The sequence below is a fragment of the Lagenorhynchus albirostris genome, chromosome 11, assembly GCF_949774975.1.
Source record: "Lagenorhynchus albirostris chromosome 11, mLagAlb1.1, whole genome shotgun sequence".
Classification (NCBI taxonomy): Eukaryota; Metazoa; Chordata; class Mammalia; order Artiodactyla; family Delphinidae; genus Lagenorhynchus; species Lagenorhynchus albirostris.
The window spans coordinates 98,477,409-98,497,143 of NC_083105.1; the positions used below are offsets into that span (position 1 = coordinate 98,477,409).

General features: G+C 51.1%; 1 protein-coding gene across 1 annotated transcript in view; it reads left to right on the forward strand.

Annotated features, from left to right (window-relative positions):
• The window catches only part of ANO2 (anoctamin 2), a 334,695-nt gene that overhangs the window by 1,937 nt on the left and 313,023 nt on the right, over positions 1-19,735 (forward strand). The window contains exons 2-3 of the mRNA XM_060167142.1: positions 15,687-15,871; positions 17,042-17,368. Coding sequence (XP_060023125.1) covers positions 15,687-15,871; positions 17,042-17,368 — 512 coding nt within the window. The remainder of the gene's footprint in view (positions 1-15,686; positions 15,872-17,041; positions 17,369-19,735) is intronic.

The following is a 19,735-nucleotide window of genomic DNA, read 5'->3' on the forward strand; positions in this document are numbered from 1 at the left end:
TCCTGTCATGCACCATCATTTTGGGAGCCAAGGACCTGAGACGGTCCTTTCGGGGCACCTGCATCGCTCTCTGGGTTGCCTCTACGTGCGTCCTGGGCCTCTTTGCTGGCTGATGGAGAAAGCTGTGTGAGGAGTGGGGATGGGTTCCAAACACCAGCCTCAGGTTCTGTCCAGTTTCTTTCCGCCCCTTCCCTGCCCTCTTCCACTACAGGGCACAGCTAGGGGGCCAGAGGCACCGGGTTCTAAAGTGGAGCTTGCCTTTCATTTTCTTTAATGAGGACCTGATTCCTAGAGCACACGGAGAACAGAAACTTGACCACTAGAGATGAGAATCTTGCCTTTAGCTACAAAGTAGAATCGGTCTCTATTTGTATGCAGATGGTTGGGGAGAAGGAGTTTAAACAGAGATTGCATTCAAGGAAAGAACCAGCCATGTGGACACCTGGAGAATGACCTAGCAAAGGCAGTAGTGGCGAAAGACCCCATGGCAGCAATGTGCTTGGGCTGTCCAAAAAATAGGGGGGAAGCCCAGTGCCTGGAGGGAGAGGGAGAGGGTGAGAGTGAACCAGATCACGCGGAGTCTTGGGACTCAGGCCATATGTTTTTGACTTTTCAAAGAGAAAGGGAAGAGTAACATTTATCAAGCATCATCTGTATACCAGACATCGTGCTTTGCTTCCCCCAAAATATGGGGGTCAGTGTTAAGTCCATTTCATTGACGAGGAACCTGAGGTTCAGAGAGGTTAAGAAATATGTCTGTTACATTGTGTTAACTACCGAGTCATCAGAGAAGGATAAAGTTGGAATTCAGTTTCATTTCCCACCACCTCACCTTGTTGCTTTTGTTCTGTTCTCAAGAAGCCATTAGAAGGGAGTGTAGATACCAACAAAGAGGGGTGGTTGAGAAATGTGGGTGGAACTGGGGCTTTTAGGGAGACACTAATTTTGCAAGGCTGGTAGGTGATGCTGTGGTCATAATCCAGGCAAGGCTTGCCTTGACACGACTTCCAATCTGGGATCATCATGGTTAACTTACTTAGTGGGGTCAAGCCCAGGAAGGCAGGTTGTCATCACCAAACTCCTAAGGCAATGTGCCACTGTGATCTCCACCGGGGACATGACTTAATGAGCACGGGTTATCTGAGTTCCACATCTGTGGCTCACAGGCACGTGGGAGAGACTGACCCACTGGGGGCAGAGGACTTGCCCAGTGTCTGATGTGCTCTAGCAGACCTGGCTCACGATCATTTCAATGGATCTGCACACCATGCACCTGTGCTTGCAGCTCACAGCAGTTCAGAGCACACCTGCCGAGCCAGGTACTACACTCAGTGCTGGAGCTACAAGGATCAACAAGGGCACACAGTGGCCTGTCAGGATTCTGGGGGCCCTAAGTTGATCCTAGTAGTGTAGCAACCATGTCCACTGTTGTTGGACATGAGAATGAGGAACCAGGATCAAACCTGGGCTTGTTTAGACCAAACCGAAGAAATTAGCCCCGTCCATACTTCAGGCATTTCAAGATGTACTAGAGGTCTTTCTTAGGCTCCTTCTGACAACCCTGCCCTTCCTCCGGAAACTCTTAAGGAAATAATTTATAAGTCTGTCTGGCTGACAGCTCTCCATCTAGGTTAACTTGTGCTGAAACTACGAAAGGATGGCAGTTCTCACAAGGATCCAGGGTCAGATCCTGTCTCTGTGTAGCAAACACAGGTATAAAGCACCCTTGCATCTTCTGACTGGCCCACTGACCAAGGGATAATTCCCACTTTCTAGCCTATTGTTCATCATTAACTAATTAAAATAGCTTAAAAACTAAAAAGTAATGATACAAGCCCATTGTGAAAAAAAATTAAATGCAAATAAATAAAATACCTGTTTTTAATATTTTGGTAATTATTCTTCACCCTAACTCCTTTTTAATCCATTTTTATTCTTGCCTATATCATAATTATTTCTATTATTTATTAATCTTCAAACAAATTACAAAAAAGGAAAACCTAGATGCAATAAAACTTAAATCAAAGATAAATGAGCAAATGCCAAATAATGAAAGATTAGGAACATATTATTATAGCACCAAAACCTAGAGAAGAATAGGTCCTGTAGTTGAGTGAAAACTTACCTATGAGCCTCCTGACAGGCAGAACAGAAAAGAGATAGTAAGTCCCGTGGGTCTCATTGCCTAAGAAAAGGAGATTTGTTCATCAACATTAAAGTTTAAGAAGAATGGCACAGTGGTATTTGTGTGACATATAAGACATTGCCTAGCATAATGGGCTGTAGTTTCATTAATAGCTTTTCAGAAAGAGTATTATTTTTCATGTGGGCATTTATTATATTGTTTCTGATTTTTTTTTTAAAAGAGGCGTTTCTGTTTTACTCTTTTCTCCTCCATTCTATTCCATTCTATTGAAAAAAATGCTGTTTTCAAACCATTAGATAACCAACTATTGGGTTAAACCTCTAATTTGAAAAGTTGTGGCTTACAGCAGATAGAAAACTTAGAGGCTAATGGTCCATTTTGACCAATGGCTCACAATCTCTTTTCCTCGCCTGTGTAAGAAAGTGATGCACTCTTCCATCAGCTGCAATACTTTTAATTGATTTCTTTATATTTATTTTGGCTGCACTGGATCTTAGTTGTGGCACATGGACTTCTTAGTTGTGGAACGCAGGGTCTAGTTCGCCGGCCGGGGGTCGAACCCGGGCCCCCTGCATTGGGAGCTTGGAGTCTTACCCACTGGACCACCAGGAAGTCCCAGGAGTAATTCTTATCCAAGTTTCTATCTGTTGTCATTTCCCTTCATTGTGAAGAACATGCTTTAGCATTTTTTAAAATTTTATTTTATATTGGAGTATAATTGATTTACTCCAAATTTTATTTTATATTGGAATATAATTGAGTATAATGTTGTATTATACTGTATGTATTATACAGTTTAATGACAAATCATTAAACTGTGTAATACTGGTGACAAATCCTCTCAACTTCCTTACCCACCCAAAACTCCAGAATTCCATACCACAAAGCATGGAAGAGATGATTGGCCAGAAATCCCTCTCTGCTCATCTTTCCAGCAGCTCAATTTTTTATCCACCCTTTCCTCGAGCACCTACTATGTGCCAGGCTGCAGTAAGGATCAAAGGTGATATCCAGCCCTACCTTTGAGAATCTCTCCCTGCATGGGGTGTACAGGTGTGAGGGGGTTGTCCAGTCTGTCAAGTTGGGGGAAGTTTGAGCAAGGTTGTGAAGCACAGGTATTTGACGTGGATGGTATCTCCCTGGGCTGAATTACTGCGCTTGTAAGTGGAGTTACTTATTATTGTCCACATTAATGAAGGGTACTGTATTAGGGTACTGCTCTGCTCTATTTATTATTATTCACATTGATAATGAAGGGCACTCTATTAAGGTAACGCTCGGATAACTGCTCTAACGAGCAGACTGAAGAATAAGGAGGAAAACACAACAAGAGTTTACTTCTTGTTAAAGGGATAGGCCTGGGCGGGTACACAAGTTGGTGGGGTGACTCTTTTCCAGGAAGCTTTTCAGGGACCCGGGGTGACGGAGGCTCCTCCAGCTTCAACTATGACTTCCGAGGTGGCCCTGAGAATTGCCGCTCCAGTTATCTGAGCCGGGGAAAGAGCGTGGAGGGGCACGCAGAAGCAGGCCTGGAAGGTTTCTATGGGCCAGGCCTAGAAATAGCACATATCACTCTTCTCACATTCCTCTGGCCGGAATTCAGTCCCGTGGCCACATCTAGTTACACGGGAGGGAGGCTAGGAAATGTGGTCTAGCTGTGTGTTCAGGGAGAAGAGGAAGACATGGATGTTGGTAAGCAGCTTGTAGTCTCTGTCATAGGGGCCTATCAGAAATGGTAAGTTTGGTGTGGTATAGTCACACTTACTATGCTGTATGAAAGTTACAGATTTAGACATTTGTCTCCCCAAGTAGGCTCTGAGATCTTCAAGTTTCAGCACCCAGGACAGGACAGGGTATGTGGTGAATGCTTATTAAATGGTTTGTGAATGCATGAATGAATGAATGAGTGAGTGGTGAGCTGGTGTGACAGTAGCTGACCAACAGATTCTGCTGCTTCTTTATTATCTTTTTAAAAAATTGAAGTCTAGTTGATTTACAATGTTGTGTTAGATTCAGGGGTACAGCAAAGTGATTCAGGTGTACATATATATATTCTTTTTTGTATCCTTTTCCATTATGGTTTATCACAGGGCACTGAATATAGTTCCCTGTATTGTACAGTAGGACCGTGTTGTTTATCTATTTTATATATAGAAGTTTGTATCTGCTAATCCAAAACCCCTCCCCCACCCGCTTTCCCCTTTGGTAACCATAAGTTTGTTTTCTATGTCTGAGTCTGTTTCTGTTTTGTAAATAAGTTCATTTATATCATTTTAAAAGATTCTACATATAAGTGATATCATATCATATTTGTCTTTCTCTGTCTGACTTCACTTAGTATGATAATCTCTAGGTCCATCCATGTTGCTGTAGATGGCATTGTTTTCTTTTTTATGGCTGAGTAATATTCCTGTGTGTGTGTGTGTGTGTGTGTGTGTGTGTGTGTGTGTGTGTGTGTGTGTGTGTGTGTGTGTGTGTGTGTGTATGTTTACCACATCTTTATCCATTCACTGTTGATGGACCTTTAGGTTGCTTCCATGTCTTGGCTATTGTAAATAGTGCTGCTGTGAACACTGGGATGCATGTATCTTTTCAAATTATAGTTTGAATTTTAGTTTGAATAATTTGAATTCAAATTATTCTGTTAGTGATTCTATAGACCAATGGTCTCAACCCTGGTGGCGCAATAGAACGCCCCAGGCAAATAAGTCCAGATCTCGAGGTGGAACCAGACATCAACCTTTTAACTTTCCTAGGTGATTCCAATGTGTATCCAAGGTTGAGAACTGCTCTCTGTGTCCATTTGTCCTCGCTTTTACTGATCGCTGGACCCTAGTATTTTAAGTCTGGCTTCGCATGGCAGGCTCCTCCCACCCTCCCCATACAGTAGCTCCTGGGTGCTTCTGTTTATCCCTTTCCAGAACTTCTTCTCCTAGTTCTGTCCTTTGGAATGTGGTGACTGTAACTTCACTGGTAGTCAAGTAAGGACACATGTGGTCTTAAGTGAGAGCAATCTGTATTTGGCTAGGACAGCAGCCTAGTAGAGGTGAAGTTATGAGACGTTAAAAAATGTGTCTCCGCCTTCCCTGGTGGCGCAGTGGTTGAGAGTCCTCCTGCCGATGCAGGGGACACGGGTTCGTGCCCCGGTCCGGGAGGATCCCACATGCCGCGGAGCGGCTGGGCCCGTGAGCCATGGCCGCTGAGCCTGCGCGTCCGGGGCCTGTGCTCCGCAACGGGAGAGGCCATAGCGGTGAGAGGCCTGTGTACTGCAAAATATATAAATAAATAAATAAAAATGTGTCTCCCAAGTGTTTCCACCACTAGTTATTACAGGATCTCCAATCCCCCTTAAAGCCCCACCCAGTAATTATGGGAGACCCTAGGGGGTGTCTCAAGTGTTTTCACGAACAGTTCTTCAAGATTCTACACGGTGTTATCATCTCAAAGGATGCTTGCTGTCGAGCCTTCCCTTTTCCAAAGCTATGGGGAAACACTTGCCCAACTCCCAAAGCTGATTACGTTCCAGTCCCCCAGTTTCGGGCTAAGGATTCAGTGGTGAACAAGACAGGCACGATTCCTGCCCTCAAGGGGAGTACAGTCTACCAGGTGAAGGTTTGTCTCCATGATATGAATTTACTCATATCTGTTAACAATGCTGTAACATAGAGAAAATCTCTGAGCAATTTCCTAGAGACTGTAAATGTATTGGGGATATTTATAAACATCTCAGGTTCATCCATGTCCCTCACATCTGCTGAGTCCCTCGAGAACTCTCAATGTCTCATCCAGACCGAAGGCTCCAGCAGGTTCAATGGGGAGCTATGATTGGAAGAGCTGTCTTGGGCATTAACCTCAGAGCCAGTTCACTTTGGGAAACAGAAATCCGTTCCACCTTCTCTGGAGAGCAGGGGATGAGAAAGAGATCATCAGTCTTGGTTACACCCAGGAGGAAGAGAAGGGTCAGAGATGGGAGCTGTTTGTGGGTGGAGGCGGATGAGGGCTGTATACCCAAGAGAAGAGTCAGTCAATCTCATGAAAGTGGGGTGTGTGTGTGTGTAGAGGGCTGCGGGGAGGAGGACGTTTTGCTCACAGCTGCATCGTCATGCTCCCTCCTGTCAGTGTACTTGCAAAACAGGTTATGATTAACTAGCTAACAGAACCGCTTTGACCAGTTATGTTGTAGATGGGTCGTGTCCTCACGACACAGAGGGAGGGACATTGACACCTCAGTTTCATCAGTCACACACCAAACCACAGTGTAGGATGGTCTGCCAATGGGTAGGTTTCATCTGGGCACCTTATCCAAGTCCTGGTCTGTGGGTTTTGTTGTGGAGGGAGGTACTTCCTGAAATGAATTTCTTATTCTTTTTTTTTTTTTGTCTCTGGTCTTCATTTTTAGGACCTTGGATCTGAGCATTGAATGTAAATACTGTTTGTTAAAAGTCCTCTTTAAAGAGGTGAGGGATGTTCAGAATGTCCAGGCAGCAAGGGACTTACGGAGTAGTCTTGGCTGTCCTTCCTTTTGTCCCGTAGAGCCTCCTGGTTAAAAGTGTGGACTGTGAATACGTCACTTACTAGCTGGTGACCTTGGGCAACTTACCTGACCTCTCTCTGCCTGTTTTCTCATCAGGAAAAAGGGGACAACAATAGTGCCGACCTCATAGAGTTATCATGAAGACTAAGTGAGTCGTTACACGGAAAGCGCTCAGAACAGTGCCTGGCACATGTTAGTGTTGTAGTTGTTCTAATGATTAGGGCAGGTCTGTGCTCAATTCAGAGGGGACTCCATTCTGTTCAAAATTCACTCACAAGCAACGATTCTCTCATTTCCCGCATTATTACCTCCAGATGTTTACTGAGCCCCTATTGCACCCAGAGTTCTGTGCCAGGAATACAAAGATATAAAAGGCAAATTTTCTGAACTTCTTGAGGATTTCCCTAAGTGGTTAGAAAAAGGCTTGGTATAGGAATAGGACTTTAGCTGGATGGGATTTAGACAAGTGGAGAGAACATTCCAAGCAGGGGTGACTGTGTGAGCAAAGGCACGAGAGAAAATTAGTTTGGAGATGGGTCTGGCTAAAAAGGAATGTTCTTATCTGATGGATGAATTAGGGAGCAGAGATATGTAACAGCCAGATGTGGAAGTCTTTGAACGCGAAGTTGTTTGTAAGCCTCAAGACAATGAAGGTTTTGAGTAGCAGAGTGACCAGTGAAATAAAAGTGTTATAAAGGGTCACCTGTAGTGGAAAAGGAGTTAGGGATCCATCCATCTAATCATCCATCCATCCATCCACCCACCCATCCATCCATCCCCCATCCACCCATCCATCCATCCATCCATCCATCCATCCATCCATCCATCCATCCACCCATCCACCCATCCATCCATCCATCCATCCATCCATCCATCCACCCATCCATCCATCCACCCATCCATCCACCCATCCATCCATCCATCCATCCATCCATCCATCCATCCACCCATCCATCCATCCATCCACCCATCTATCCATCCATCCATCCATCCATCCATCCAATCATCTCTCCATCCATCCATCCATCCACCATCCATCCATCTATCCATCCACCATCCATCCATCCATCCATCCACCATCCATCCATCCATCCATCCATCCACCCATCCATCCATCCATCCACCCATCCATCCATCCATCCATCCACCCATCCATCCATCCATCCATCCACCATCCATCCATCCATCTGCCCATCCATCCTTGCCCTGATATTGCATTTATCCTAACCGTAGCCAGAGTGATCTTTCTGATGTAATTCTAACCATGTTGCTCTCCTGCTATAATATTATAACTTGTGAACACTGCATGTTAACAGAGTGGGATTTGGGGTGGGTATAGCATTTAGGAGAGATGTTTAGGGGCCACTCCAAAGACCAAAGATCAGAAAAAGCAGGTCACCTTCTAGAAGCTGCAGGTGGTTCAGTCTTTCTGGTGTGTGTGTGTGTGTGTGTGTGTGTGTGTGTGTAGTGACTGGTAGGCGATGACTGATACTGGGAAGACTGACACGAATGACAGTCAAGAGCCTTGTAGGCCACGTTAAAAAGTGTGTTCCATAAACTAGAAGGATCCTTTCTTGCCCCTCAAATCCCACCGCGTAGTTGGCCACCTCTTGGGACGCTGTGGGTGGAGAAAGGGCAGGCGGAGGCAGGCAGTCCTTGCTCTCAGGCGGTTGATGATCGGAAACAGCCAGACCAGCGGCTGATTGCAAGGGACCGTACGAACGACTGCTTTTCTCCCTGGAATCTCCTTTCCTCTCTTGCCCATTTGAAGATGCTTACTTGTCTCTTCCGGCTGCATCTCAGAAGGTGTGTATTCTGGGGAGCCTTTCCTGATAGCTTTAGGCAGAGCACTTCTGTATGTCCTTGTTCAGATTCCAACTTTAGCTCTTCTCTTAGTCCTGAAATTATCTCATTAGTCTATTTTCCTTCCTTACTAGTCTGCCCTCCCTGTGGGCACCTAGGGGTTGGTGGCAAGGAGCATGTTCTGTTTACCTTGAGTTTCCAATGTATTATTCAGTGCCTGGGAAGTTCAATGGTTCTGGAATGAATAGAGATGTGGAAGTTTAGATATATGTACACTCCCCCCGCCTCCCCCACCCCCCACCCCAATGGCCAGTTGTACCTGGAGCATGACATGAGAGTGTGTGCAGTGGGGGAGGAGCCGGGAGGGGGAGGGTGGGCCGTGGGTGGGTGTTGGGAGACGAAGCAGCTCAGACAGGTAGGTGGGGCTCAGATGATGAAAGGTCCTGTGCACCAACTAGACAATTTGGTCTTCGTTCTAAGAAGCGTGGGAAACCACCGGCCGGGAGTAACTTGGTCACATTGTTGCAGAATGGTAACACCAGCGGCATCATGAGCTGGGGAGAGCTGCGTTGTGCGCATGAGCCATGACCCGAGGATCAAAGGGGAGGCCAGTGGTGGGAGGCCAGCTAGCTCTTCCTCATCCAGGTTCAAGGCCGGGATGCAGACTGTGGCGGTGTCATCCTCAGGAAGCGGGTGTTTGAACATCGGGAGAGAGAGGGCTGGTTTTTTTTCTTCTTTTTTTTTTTTTTTTTGCGGTACGCGGGCCTCTCACTGTTGTGGCCTCTCCCGTTGCGGAGCACAGGCTCCGGACGCGCAGGCTCAGCGGCCATGGCTCACGGGCCCAGCCGCTCCGCGGCACGTGGGATCTTCCCAGACCGGGGCACGAACCCGCGTCCCGCATCGGCAGGCGGACTCCCAACCACTGCGCCACCAGGGAAGCCCCGAGAGGGCTGTTTTTGAGCGAGGCCGTGAGAAGAGCAGAGGTGAGGAGACAGATCTGCAGATGGTCCTGGGGAGGGGACTGGAGGGTGATCCCTCTGTCACTTTGACTGCATTTGGGGGCTGAGAAAGGTGACATTCAGCAGGACCTATGGGGCAAGGGGTGGGGCGATCAGCAGGGCCGTTGGGTCCAAATTTTGAGCTTAGAATATCAAATTTTGACTGTTGTCCCGGGTCAAATTCATGCAGGAAAGCAGGGTGAGACCTCGGTGGAAGGGCTGACTCTGAAATGAAATCCATCCATCCCTGGATTCTCGGGGAGGCTCTGGGTGAGCCTCTCAAAATCTGAAAGCGCCCAGGTTGCTCTGAGACTTCCCGAGGGCCTGCCCGTCAGCAGGACCACCCCTGCTCGGTGTCTTGTCCTTGGCCTGGGAGGGTGTGGACGCTCTGTCCCCCTCAGGGCAGCCCTGGCCTGTCTGGTTTTGCCAGAAGTAGCGGCCTCAGAAGGCTGGTGACGGGGGCTGCCCTCTTTTTCTGGGCATCTCACACTCACCTGCCAGCGGTCAGCAATGAGACAGCAGTGATGCCATGAGGGAAACTTCGAGGATAAGCCCTGCTGCCTGGAAGTCCAGTTCCCACAGGAAACCTCTTCTTGCTGCTGTCTCTCTCAGAGGCTCTGGAAATTTCTCAGGCCCTGATGACTCATGTCACCCTCCTGTGTGCCTGGGGCGCCCACTGCTCTTTCTCTGCCCAGCCTGGCACTGCCTTGCTTTTGACGGTGTCTCCTGGTCCCTTTGCTCCAGTTTTCCCACCATCACCTACTGCCTGAGCTTTTCTCACTCTCACTAGCTCGTCACATCCTCCTGTTGCCCGTCTGCCCTCCTAGCTCTGAACCTTTGCTGGGACCCGGAAGATTCCTGACACACTGTCTGAGAGGTGTGGCATGATTTGAAGGGTCTGGAAACCACTCCCGCCTTTCAGCACCTCCCCCTCACCTACCTGGGTGCACAGTGCCCACCATTAGCTGGTGTTCCTTCAGGCGAAGGCCCCAGCCCTGTAAACATGCGGGTCTAGTGAGGTCTGCAGAGCCTTTCAGGTTTTCAAAATGCTTTCACTCAGATTATCTCAGGATGTCAGCGCGGGTTATTTGTACTTTGGGGTAGGTTAGCTTCTTCGCCATGGCAGTGAGGGTTGGAAACGCCTGGTAGTGGATGGGGGGTGGGGTGGGTGCAGGCTTACAATATGGGGACCCAGGCTGGGGAGGGGCCTTGGGCAGCCCAGGGAAGGGACAACAAAAGGGCAGGACTGCAAAACAAGTTCTCTCTGTTTTTCCATGTAGATTTGGGCTGTTCCCTGCCCCAAGTCTCTGTTCTTTCCTCTCAAAATCTCCAATCCTACTCATTCTCCGTCTGCCTCTGTAGCACAGCCTGAGGTGCCTGCAGGCCAACTGGGTGATGGAGCTTAGATCCAACTAGGAGGGGTGGAGTTCATCCTGGAAATACCTGGCTCTCCAGGGTAAAGAAGTGTGTGGTGGTCCCAGATGAGTAAGGAAACCAGCTCCCCTGTAGCGATGGGGGTGGACAGCAGGGGCTTCTCCTGTCTCACCCAGGAATCCAAGAGGAAGCACACAGTAACCAGCAGACGGGGGCAGGGGGAGTGGAGCAGCGAAGTCTGGGTGGGCAGAGACGGACGGAAGGGCAGGCACTGCAGCCCCAAAGTGGGACTCGTTCACAATCCTCACACTTTCTGTAGCTCACACGCTTCCAAGGAATTTTAATCTTTCTCTTGTTCTGTCATCACACTCCCCTATGAAGAAAGGAACAAAATGACCCCCTCCCCCCAACGATGGAAGGAAAAACTAAGCTCAGAGAAAAGACAGCATTTTTCCAGAACTGTGGCCATGCCAGGACGAGGCACCCAGGGTCCTCCTGGCTTGGTGTGGGGCTGCTCCTGGGAGGGTCATGGGGTGGGGGGGGCGTGGCTAGGTCGACCCTCGTGCTTCTCAGGTGGTCTGGGCAACCCCCGTGTAGTCCCAAATCACGGTCTGGTATTTATTGATGTTTTATTCTCAGCCTGACAAAGACTGTCCACCGTGGCCTTGGACCATCACTCGGACAGGCTGCAGGTGCCTTCAAACCGCGAGCCGAGACCAGGATGGCCCTCCTTCCCTCATCTCCTCCCGCCCCGCAGAAGGGCAGCCCCTAAGCAAGTGCCCCTGTGGCACCACTGCCCTTCAGCGTCTCCACAGATGGAGCAACTCAGAATACTGAGAAAAACTCAAGTTCCAAAGAGATGAGGGGTAGGAAGCAGGGCAGGAACAAGGTTGGAGAATCCATGTCCCACCTTCCAGTTCATGGTGAAGATTTTATACTCAGGCAGTGGGACCCTTTGAAGGGCTTTGAGAGGGGGGGTGGAGTAAAGTGATGTCTAATTTTGAGGGATCCCTCTAAGGGTGGAGGAGGAGGATGGACGGGGGGCAGATGTGGATGTGCTCCTGCCCAGGGGGCCCACCCCTGTCCATGCTCAGCGGGGGGCCTCTGGTCATTTCCATCTGGTCACACTTGGACAAGGTGTGGAGGGCTCTCCTCTCCCGCCACCCTAATGCTCCTGGAGGCTTATGAGGGTCCAGACAATTGGAAGATGGGCTACTCACATATGGGGTGGTCAGTTGGGGTGGTCATTTGGGGAGCTGAGCAGAGGCTTGGGATATAGAAGGAGTCCCTTAGACTGGACAGTCACGGGTTGTCACCAGTGGGTTATCTTCCCTCAGTGACGCCAGACAATCAGGGCTGCTGTTGAGTCCCACTCTCTACGGCTCCCTGCTGACCAGTGGGGTCCACTGCCTGAAGCTCGGAGGCCTTCCTCGGCCAACTTGGCGTTTGTCTGTGTGGCCTACACCTCCGCCTACACCTCCCTCTGCACCAGCTCAGCTTGTAGCAACTCAATCATGTCTGGGGTGGAAGGAGATTAACTCTGCTTGTAGTATCTGAATATTCCTGTCTCACCTTGATTAGTAGCTTTTCTGAAACAAGAATGTGCTGCGTTTGGGTTTTCTGGGTTCCTAAGGACCAAAATTGCAGGTGGCCTGGAGTTAGAGGAAGAAGCATGTTCCAGCCAGCAGGAAGAATCTATGCAAGGTCCTGGCAGGGAGGCAGTGTGATGCATCAGAGAGACTGAGAGCATGAACTGTGGCTGGAACTCAGAGCTCCACCAGGACACGGGACAGATGAGGCAGAGACATGAACAGGCCAGATTCCACAGGGTCTCACAGCCCAAGAACGTGGGAAGCACCAGAATTTGCCACACAAGAGGCGTCATGGCCTGATTGACATTTTGAAAGGACCCCCTTGTGGGGAACAGTGGTGGGGAGCAAGGATGGAAGTGGGGGGTGTTGGGAGAGTGTGGAGTAAGACAGGTGAGCAAGGATGGTAAGTTGGACCAGGCTAAGGTGGTCCTGGAGGTGGTGGAAAACAGATGGATTTAGGAAGTATTTCAGGGGTGAAATTCACAGGCTCCATCACAGATCGGATCTGGGCTGTGAGGGATGAAGGCTGTCAGGGCTGCCTTCAGATTTCTGGTTCGTGGACTGAGCGATGGTGGTAGCATTCATAGCGATGGGGATACTGAAAAAGTGTTGCGTTGTGGAGAAGGTCGTAAGTTCGGTTCTGGACGTGTTGACTTTGACGGGCCTCTGAAACATCCAAGCAGAGATGCCAGGTGGGCAGCAGGGTGTATGGGTCTGGTGGCTAGAGAAGAGCCATTGTGAAAGGTTAAGCTTAGAGAGTCATTGGCATAGAGGTGATAATTAAAGTCATTGGCCTGGATGCGAGTTCCCAGGAAAAGAGCTGAGTGTAGAGAGGAGGCCCCAGGTCCAGGCCTTGTGAAAATGCATCTAGTTGATCCAGAGACGGTAAGCTATGCCTCGCCCACATGGCACCCTACCATTCTGATTCCAGTTCCAGTGTGTGGGTTTTTTCCCCACACCAAGCAGTTCTGCAACACCAGCTGGGCGTCCTACAATTCAACTCATTTCCGACACTGTCTACCTGGAGACAGCATCGGATTGCACAGGTTAAAGGGTGGGAAGGGGGCACTGAAAGTTCCACCCTCTCATCACCAGGTTGGTTCCCCTGGCAACCAGCCCCCTTCCTCAGGTTACAGAGGGGCTTTCCAAAAGTCACCTTATTAACACAGCAAAAGACACCTTGATCGTTCTCCACATTTAAGGAGTTCTAAGGGTTTTAGGAGCTCTGTACAAGCAACAGAATGAAGACCAAACTGTCTGTTTCTTATAATAAGTCACAGTGTCACAGCCCCAGAGCCCAGGAGGGGAGCTAAGCCGCAAGCACCCATGGATCTCTTGCTCAAGGCAGCTTGTGCTAAGAGCAGAGGGAAGGCCGTGAAAGGAAAATCAAAGTGGAGTCGGTATTGCTAAGGGAGCTCTCTAAAATGTCATCATTTGCCTGGAATGTCTTTCTGGAGCTGGAATGGCTGAACGTCTGCTGTGCTCTAATCACTGGTTGTGGGGAGGAGGTGGGCGTGAAAACATGGCCCCAGGCAGCCGTGATCCACGTGTCAGAGGGCAAGTGGAGGGGCCAGCCAGGATGGCCGGCGGAGCCCTGGAGGCCAGCCTCAGACCCCAGGTGGCACCTTTAGGGGACGGTGGCTCCCGGTCAGTGGCTTGACAAAAGCTTTAGGCTGACTCTGAACCTGAGCTACCCAGCTCACAGTTGTGTGAATGTGAATTGCTGTCGAGGAACGGTGGACGCTGACTGGGCATGCCCGGTATCACCTGCCCAGGTAGGCATCAGGATGGCTCCGGCTGTTTAGACATGCACACAGAGGTTTCCAGGCCTTCCCTGGGGTGTAGAGGCCTGTTCTCAGTTCTGCCCTGGGCAGAAAGGCACAAGGGGAGAGGGATGAGCAAGACTGGGGACCAAGGAAGGAAGCCCGTCCCCTGATACCCTGAGCTGGAGGCCCCCCACCCCCCATCACACCACCAGCACGATTGCCCACTCCTGCCCCTCTGTGTTCTGTCCTCTGCCTTCCAGATGCTTCAAGACCCAGCTTCAGGTTCAATTCCTCCTGAAGCCACTTTGACTTTCCACCTTTCTGGTCTCCCTCAGTATAGACCAGAGCCCACAGTCTAGAAACAAATTATGGAATCTTTACTTGCTTGTCATAATTGCGTTTCCTGCACATCAGGGGTATCTTCACAAAGAGATGATACATTTCTTAAGCACAGGGACCCAATGTCCCAGTTCTCCCGAAACTGCCTGGCAGAGAGCTGGGCACATAGCCGTCTGCTCCACAAGCCGGTAACTGACCAGAGGTTCTGTTTCAAGAGACCAGGAAGAGCTGCCTTTTATACATTTGTTCGGTCATTCATTCATTCATTTGGCAGGGTCTAGGGGCTGAGCTGGATGTATAAGGTGTGATTTCTGCTCACGCAGAGTTTAAAATGAAAACATACGAACAATGATAGTAACCACTTTTTTATTGCATACCTGTAGTCGAATGACTGTCCGGGTGCTTTGCACGTGTATCTCTCATTCTCATTCTCACTCCATCCTACAAGTTAGGACTTCTCCTTATTTTACAGTTGAAGAAACAGGCTCAGAGGCCTCAGAGCCAGCATGTGACAGAGCTGAGGTGTCAGCCCAGGTGCCCTGAAGGGCTGCTCTGGGGGGGCCAGGGGGCAGCAGGGGCATGGGGACCCTTCAAGGGCCCTGGAGGTCAGAGGTTGCCCCTGCCCTGCACCCACTCCTGGTCTGTCCTTGCTGTCTCCTCGAGGGCTGTGAGGGCTGCCAGGGTGCCTGCTGGTCTTGCTGCCTCAGGAGGGACGCTGAAGGCTAAGCCTTTGGCATTAATTCAGGCTGGCTCTCCAGGCAGTGCCCCACCCACCCTGCCCCCCGGGTGCCACCCCTCTCCGCTTGTCTGGGAATCATGAGAGATTATGACAGCCGTCATCGGGAGGAGTTCCTGCTGGTGGCTACGTGTGTGTGTGTGTGTGTGTGTGTGTGAGTGAGAGAGAGAGAGAGAGAGAGAGGGAGATGGGGACACCCCCAGCCCTGTGGCCAGCGTGAACCTGTCTAACTAAGCCTGTGACGGATGACAGGGGTGAGGGGACAGCTGTGGGGAGATGTGGCCGCGGTCTCAGTTAGGGTAACCCTGGTGTCCCCGCCTCAGTGCCTCAGTTTCTCCGGGTCCCCGGGTTTCCCATCCCCTGAAGCTGCTGTCCCCCTTTGTCCTTGCCTCACACAGGTATCTCCCTGCTCCCTGGCTCGCCACGCCGGCTGTGCCCCCGGGCAGTGGTCAGAGGGGGCCAGGGCCCCAAACACGGACAGCAATGCCTCCAGGTGCCGCGTCCCGGAGCCCGGGGTCTCCAGGGCAGTCTCACCCGACGTTCCAGCCAGGCGTCCGGTGGAGGGAGGTCCCCAAACAGCTCTGTGAGTACTGGGGTAGGCGGATGGGCCGGCCTGTGCGGGGGTCCCCAGGAAGCCTGTGGACTGGGGGTTCCTCCACCTGGGAGGCAGGTGTCGGGGGAGGGGTTTCTGTTAGGACCTTTTCCTCTCCTGTCTCTCTGAGTCATGGTGACACACTGTCCCAGCAGCGCCGGGGCCCTCTGGTCAGAGGAGGACCCGGAAGGCGGGCGTGTGAAAGGCCAGGGGGCCCCGCCCATTGGTCTGCAGACTCCCGGGCTCCCCTCCCTCAGGTCGGAGGAACCAGACCTTTGCTGGGGCGGCTCCGAGGCTCTCTCCTGTGCCTGGCGCTTCATCTGGTTGCCCAGGTGACCTCTCAGGTGGCTGCAGAGGCAGCTGGGTATCAAAGCGGTAATAAACAGGGAAACACCCAAAGGGGGAGGCAGGTCCCTGCCCCCACTCTGCCTCGTGCTTTCTCCTCCTCCTCTCTCAACCTCCCACCTCGGGGAGCAGACGGGAGGGGACCGCCGCCCGCTCTGGCAGGGTCCTCGCCAGTGGCTGGAGAGGAGGAGGAGGAGGGGGAGGATGTGGGGCTGTGAGGGGCAGTGTACAGTGAATCCGCGTGGGGTGGGGGCAGGGGTGGGCCAGGCGGCTAGAAATCGGCCTGCGTTCCGATGGATCCAGAGAACCTGCCGGTGAGTACTGCGTGTTTGCAGGAGGGCCGCACATCTGCAAGGAGGAGGGGGTGTCGTGGTGCGTGCTGGGCGCCGCGTGTCAGAGCGTACTCGGGTGACGCGCGTGCGCACAGTGTGTGCGGGCGCGTCCGCTGGGAGACCGAGTGCGGGATTGTGCGCATGCGCAGGAGCGGAAGTGGCGCTCTAGGCGCGAAGGGAGGCGGGCGGTGGGACGCGTGGTGTTGGCGCCGCCTGTGCATCCGGGTACCGGAGCGTGCACGTGTGCGTGGGCGCCGCAGCGGCGGGCGGCCCGGGCCTGGGCTGCACCCGGTATGGGGTGGAGGCGCCGCGGGCCCGTCGTGGCCGATGAACTGGGGCCCCTCTGTCCTTTCCTTGGGGCCGGGAGGGCCTGGCTTCCAAGTCCCCTTCCTGGGGTGCAGAGCGCAAGGTCAGTTCAGGCTCCCGCGCCTCTCGCCCCTCCCTCACTGGACCTCGCCGCCCGGGTCCTGTTCTCTCTGGCCAGGTCATCAACAGCTATCTGGAGGCCTGCGAGCCGCTGTCCTCGGAGCCCCGTCTGAGCCGCCTGCACTTCCACGACAACCAGAGGAAGGTCGACTACGTGCTCGTCTATCACTACCGGAAACGCGGGGCGCACCCCGGCCACGGCTCCCCTGGCCACTCGCTGGCGATCGTCTCTAATGGCGAGACGAGCAAGGACCCCGACGCGGGGGCTCCCGGTGACATTGAGCCGGGGCCGCTCGACGCCCTGGAGGAGGAGAGGAAGGAGCAGCGGGAGGAGTTTGAGCACAACCTGCTGGAGGCCGGGCTGGAGCTGGAGAAGGACTTGGAGGTGAGGTCAGGCAGGTGGCAGAGGGTACGAGGTGGGATGGCTAAGCAGGCTGGGCTCCTGCAGGAAGCCTTGGCTTTGTTCTAGCGTTTGGCATTGTTGGTTTTTTTTTTTTTTCTCTGGTGGGCAAACCAGATTTTTTTGCTCAAGGACTTGAGGAAGAGTTTTGGGATCCCAGGTGCTGGTGCTGGCGGTGGGGTGCCCATCTGCTCTGTGGAAGCTGGCTTAGTTAGAGACAGAAGACACGACATTTCTTGCTGGCTTGCCATCCTCTGGCCTTTGTAATGGTTTCCTTCGAATGAAGACCTGGTTTGCCTGTTGAATTTTGGATTAAAATTCCTGTATAGAAGAACTACATTATTAAGGAACGTGTGGGAATTCCCCGGCGGTCCACTGGTTAGGACTCCACGTTTTTCACTGCTGAGGGCGTGAGTTTGATCCCTGGTCAGGGAACTAAGATCCTGCAACCTGCGCAGCCAAAAAAAATAAATAAATAAGGAATGTGCTTGCCTAGGGCCTTCAGGGAGTTGGTTATTTGGGAACTGAACATCAGATATATTTTATCAACTTGTGTATGTATTCCGACCTCTGATCAGTAGCCAGCCTATGGAAATCCATTTATCTACATATTCATCCGTCCGTCTGTCCATCCATCCATTTTGTCACTCACTTCTCCATCCATGTCTTCACACCACACGATCCTTTAAAGATGACCTGCCTCGCCATCCCATCCAAACTCATCTCCTACCCGTCCCACCCTCCCGTGCTGGCTCCAGCCCACGGGCCTCATCTGGGTTGTGTGTTGGTCACCATTACTTCAGGGTCTTTGCGCTGGTTGCCCCCTCTGCCTTGGGCGCCCTTCTTCAGACCTGTGCACGCTCAGGCCCTCACTACAGACTTCTGCCCGAACATTGCCTCCTTCCAGACCTCTACCGTCTTAGGCAGAGTACTCCCAGCCCTATCATTCTGTTCCTTGACTCTGCTGAGCTTTTCTTCATCATACTTAGCACCTGAGATAACACGGTAGATTTGGTTATTTTTTCATCTGTGACCCTACTGGCTCCATGAAGGCGGGGGTCTTGTTTGGTTCACTGCCGTATCCCTAGCACCTAGGACAGAGTCTGGCACGTAGTAGGAGCTTAACCAGTGTTAGCTGAATAAATAAGTGATGTCGTGAGTCTCAGGTTCCTCATTTGCAAAATAATAGACGTCCTGCAGGATTGTAGTTTTATATGCCCCCTCATTAGAAGGGACAGTGAAAACATCTAGCGCAATGTCTGGTACGCAGTAGATGCTCAATAAGTACTCATTATGATTATTGAAAAGGGTGTCATGCTGAGGGGTGGGGTGACATTCTCACCAGGAACCTGTTTTGTTCCCATTAATGCCATCCCCAAACTGGAAGGGACCCCCAGAGGTCATTCACCCATTTTTTATGTGGCCCGGCTCAGACCCCTTGTGCGGACCTGGGCTGCTCACCCAGACTCTTAAACCAGGAGCCCCTTCTCTCGTTATTCTTTGCACCGCTGTAGGGACATTGTTCTCTTTCAGGGCTACTCGGGGCGCCCTTGCTGTGGGAATGCTGACTCTGACTTTTGGAAACCCAGAGCTTGCCTGGTGCCTCTGATTGGGGTCTGGTGGGAAGGTCTCTTTAGGTAGCGGCGTGTTTGGAGGGCCATACGAGGAGCTCTTGACGTCACCACCATGGGAGGCTGCACCTTCTCTGGGTGTCAGGGAGTCAAGGAGGCTCAGGGAGCGGAGGCCTGAGCCTCGTGTGGCTGCTGAGTTGGGAGACGGCAACCTGCCCCAGAGCTGGACTCTGATGCCTGAGTCCAGATGTTCACATCCCAGGCCTGGCATCTGCCAGCCTCACGGCCTTGGGCAAGTGACGCGATCCTTTTGAATCACAGTTTCCTTGTCTGTAAAAAGGGAGAAACACTACATTCTTCATTGGTTTGTGGTGAAGATGAAGTAAGACAACCAAGTAAAGTATCTAGAATAGTAACAAAGAATATTACTGCATTGTTATTATTGAGAGTTCCCAGATCTAGCAAATAAAAACTCAAGATGCCTAGTTAAATTTGAATTCAGATTAACAGCAAATAATTTTTTTAGCTTAAGTGTGTCCCATGCAATACTGGGGACATACTTGTACTAAAAAATTATTTGTTGCTAATCTGAAATTCAAATGTAACTGTCCTTGTAACTCCTCCTACTGCTGCTAGTATCGCCGCTGTCTTTGCTGCCCTCCAGTGTGTTTCATTTTGGTTGCTATTGGATTTTCCTGGCTTTGGCTGGGAATTAGGAGGGCCCAGAGCTAGCTCTTAGGACTGACTAGTGTTAGGTGGCGCTGTGGAGTGTGTCCTGGAC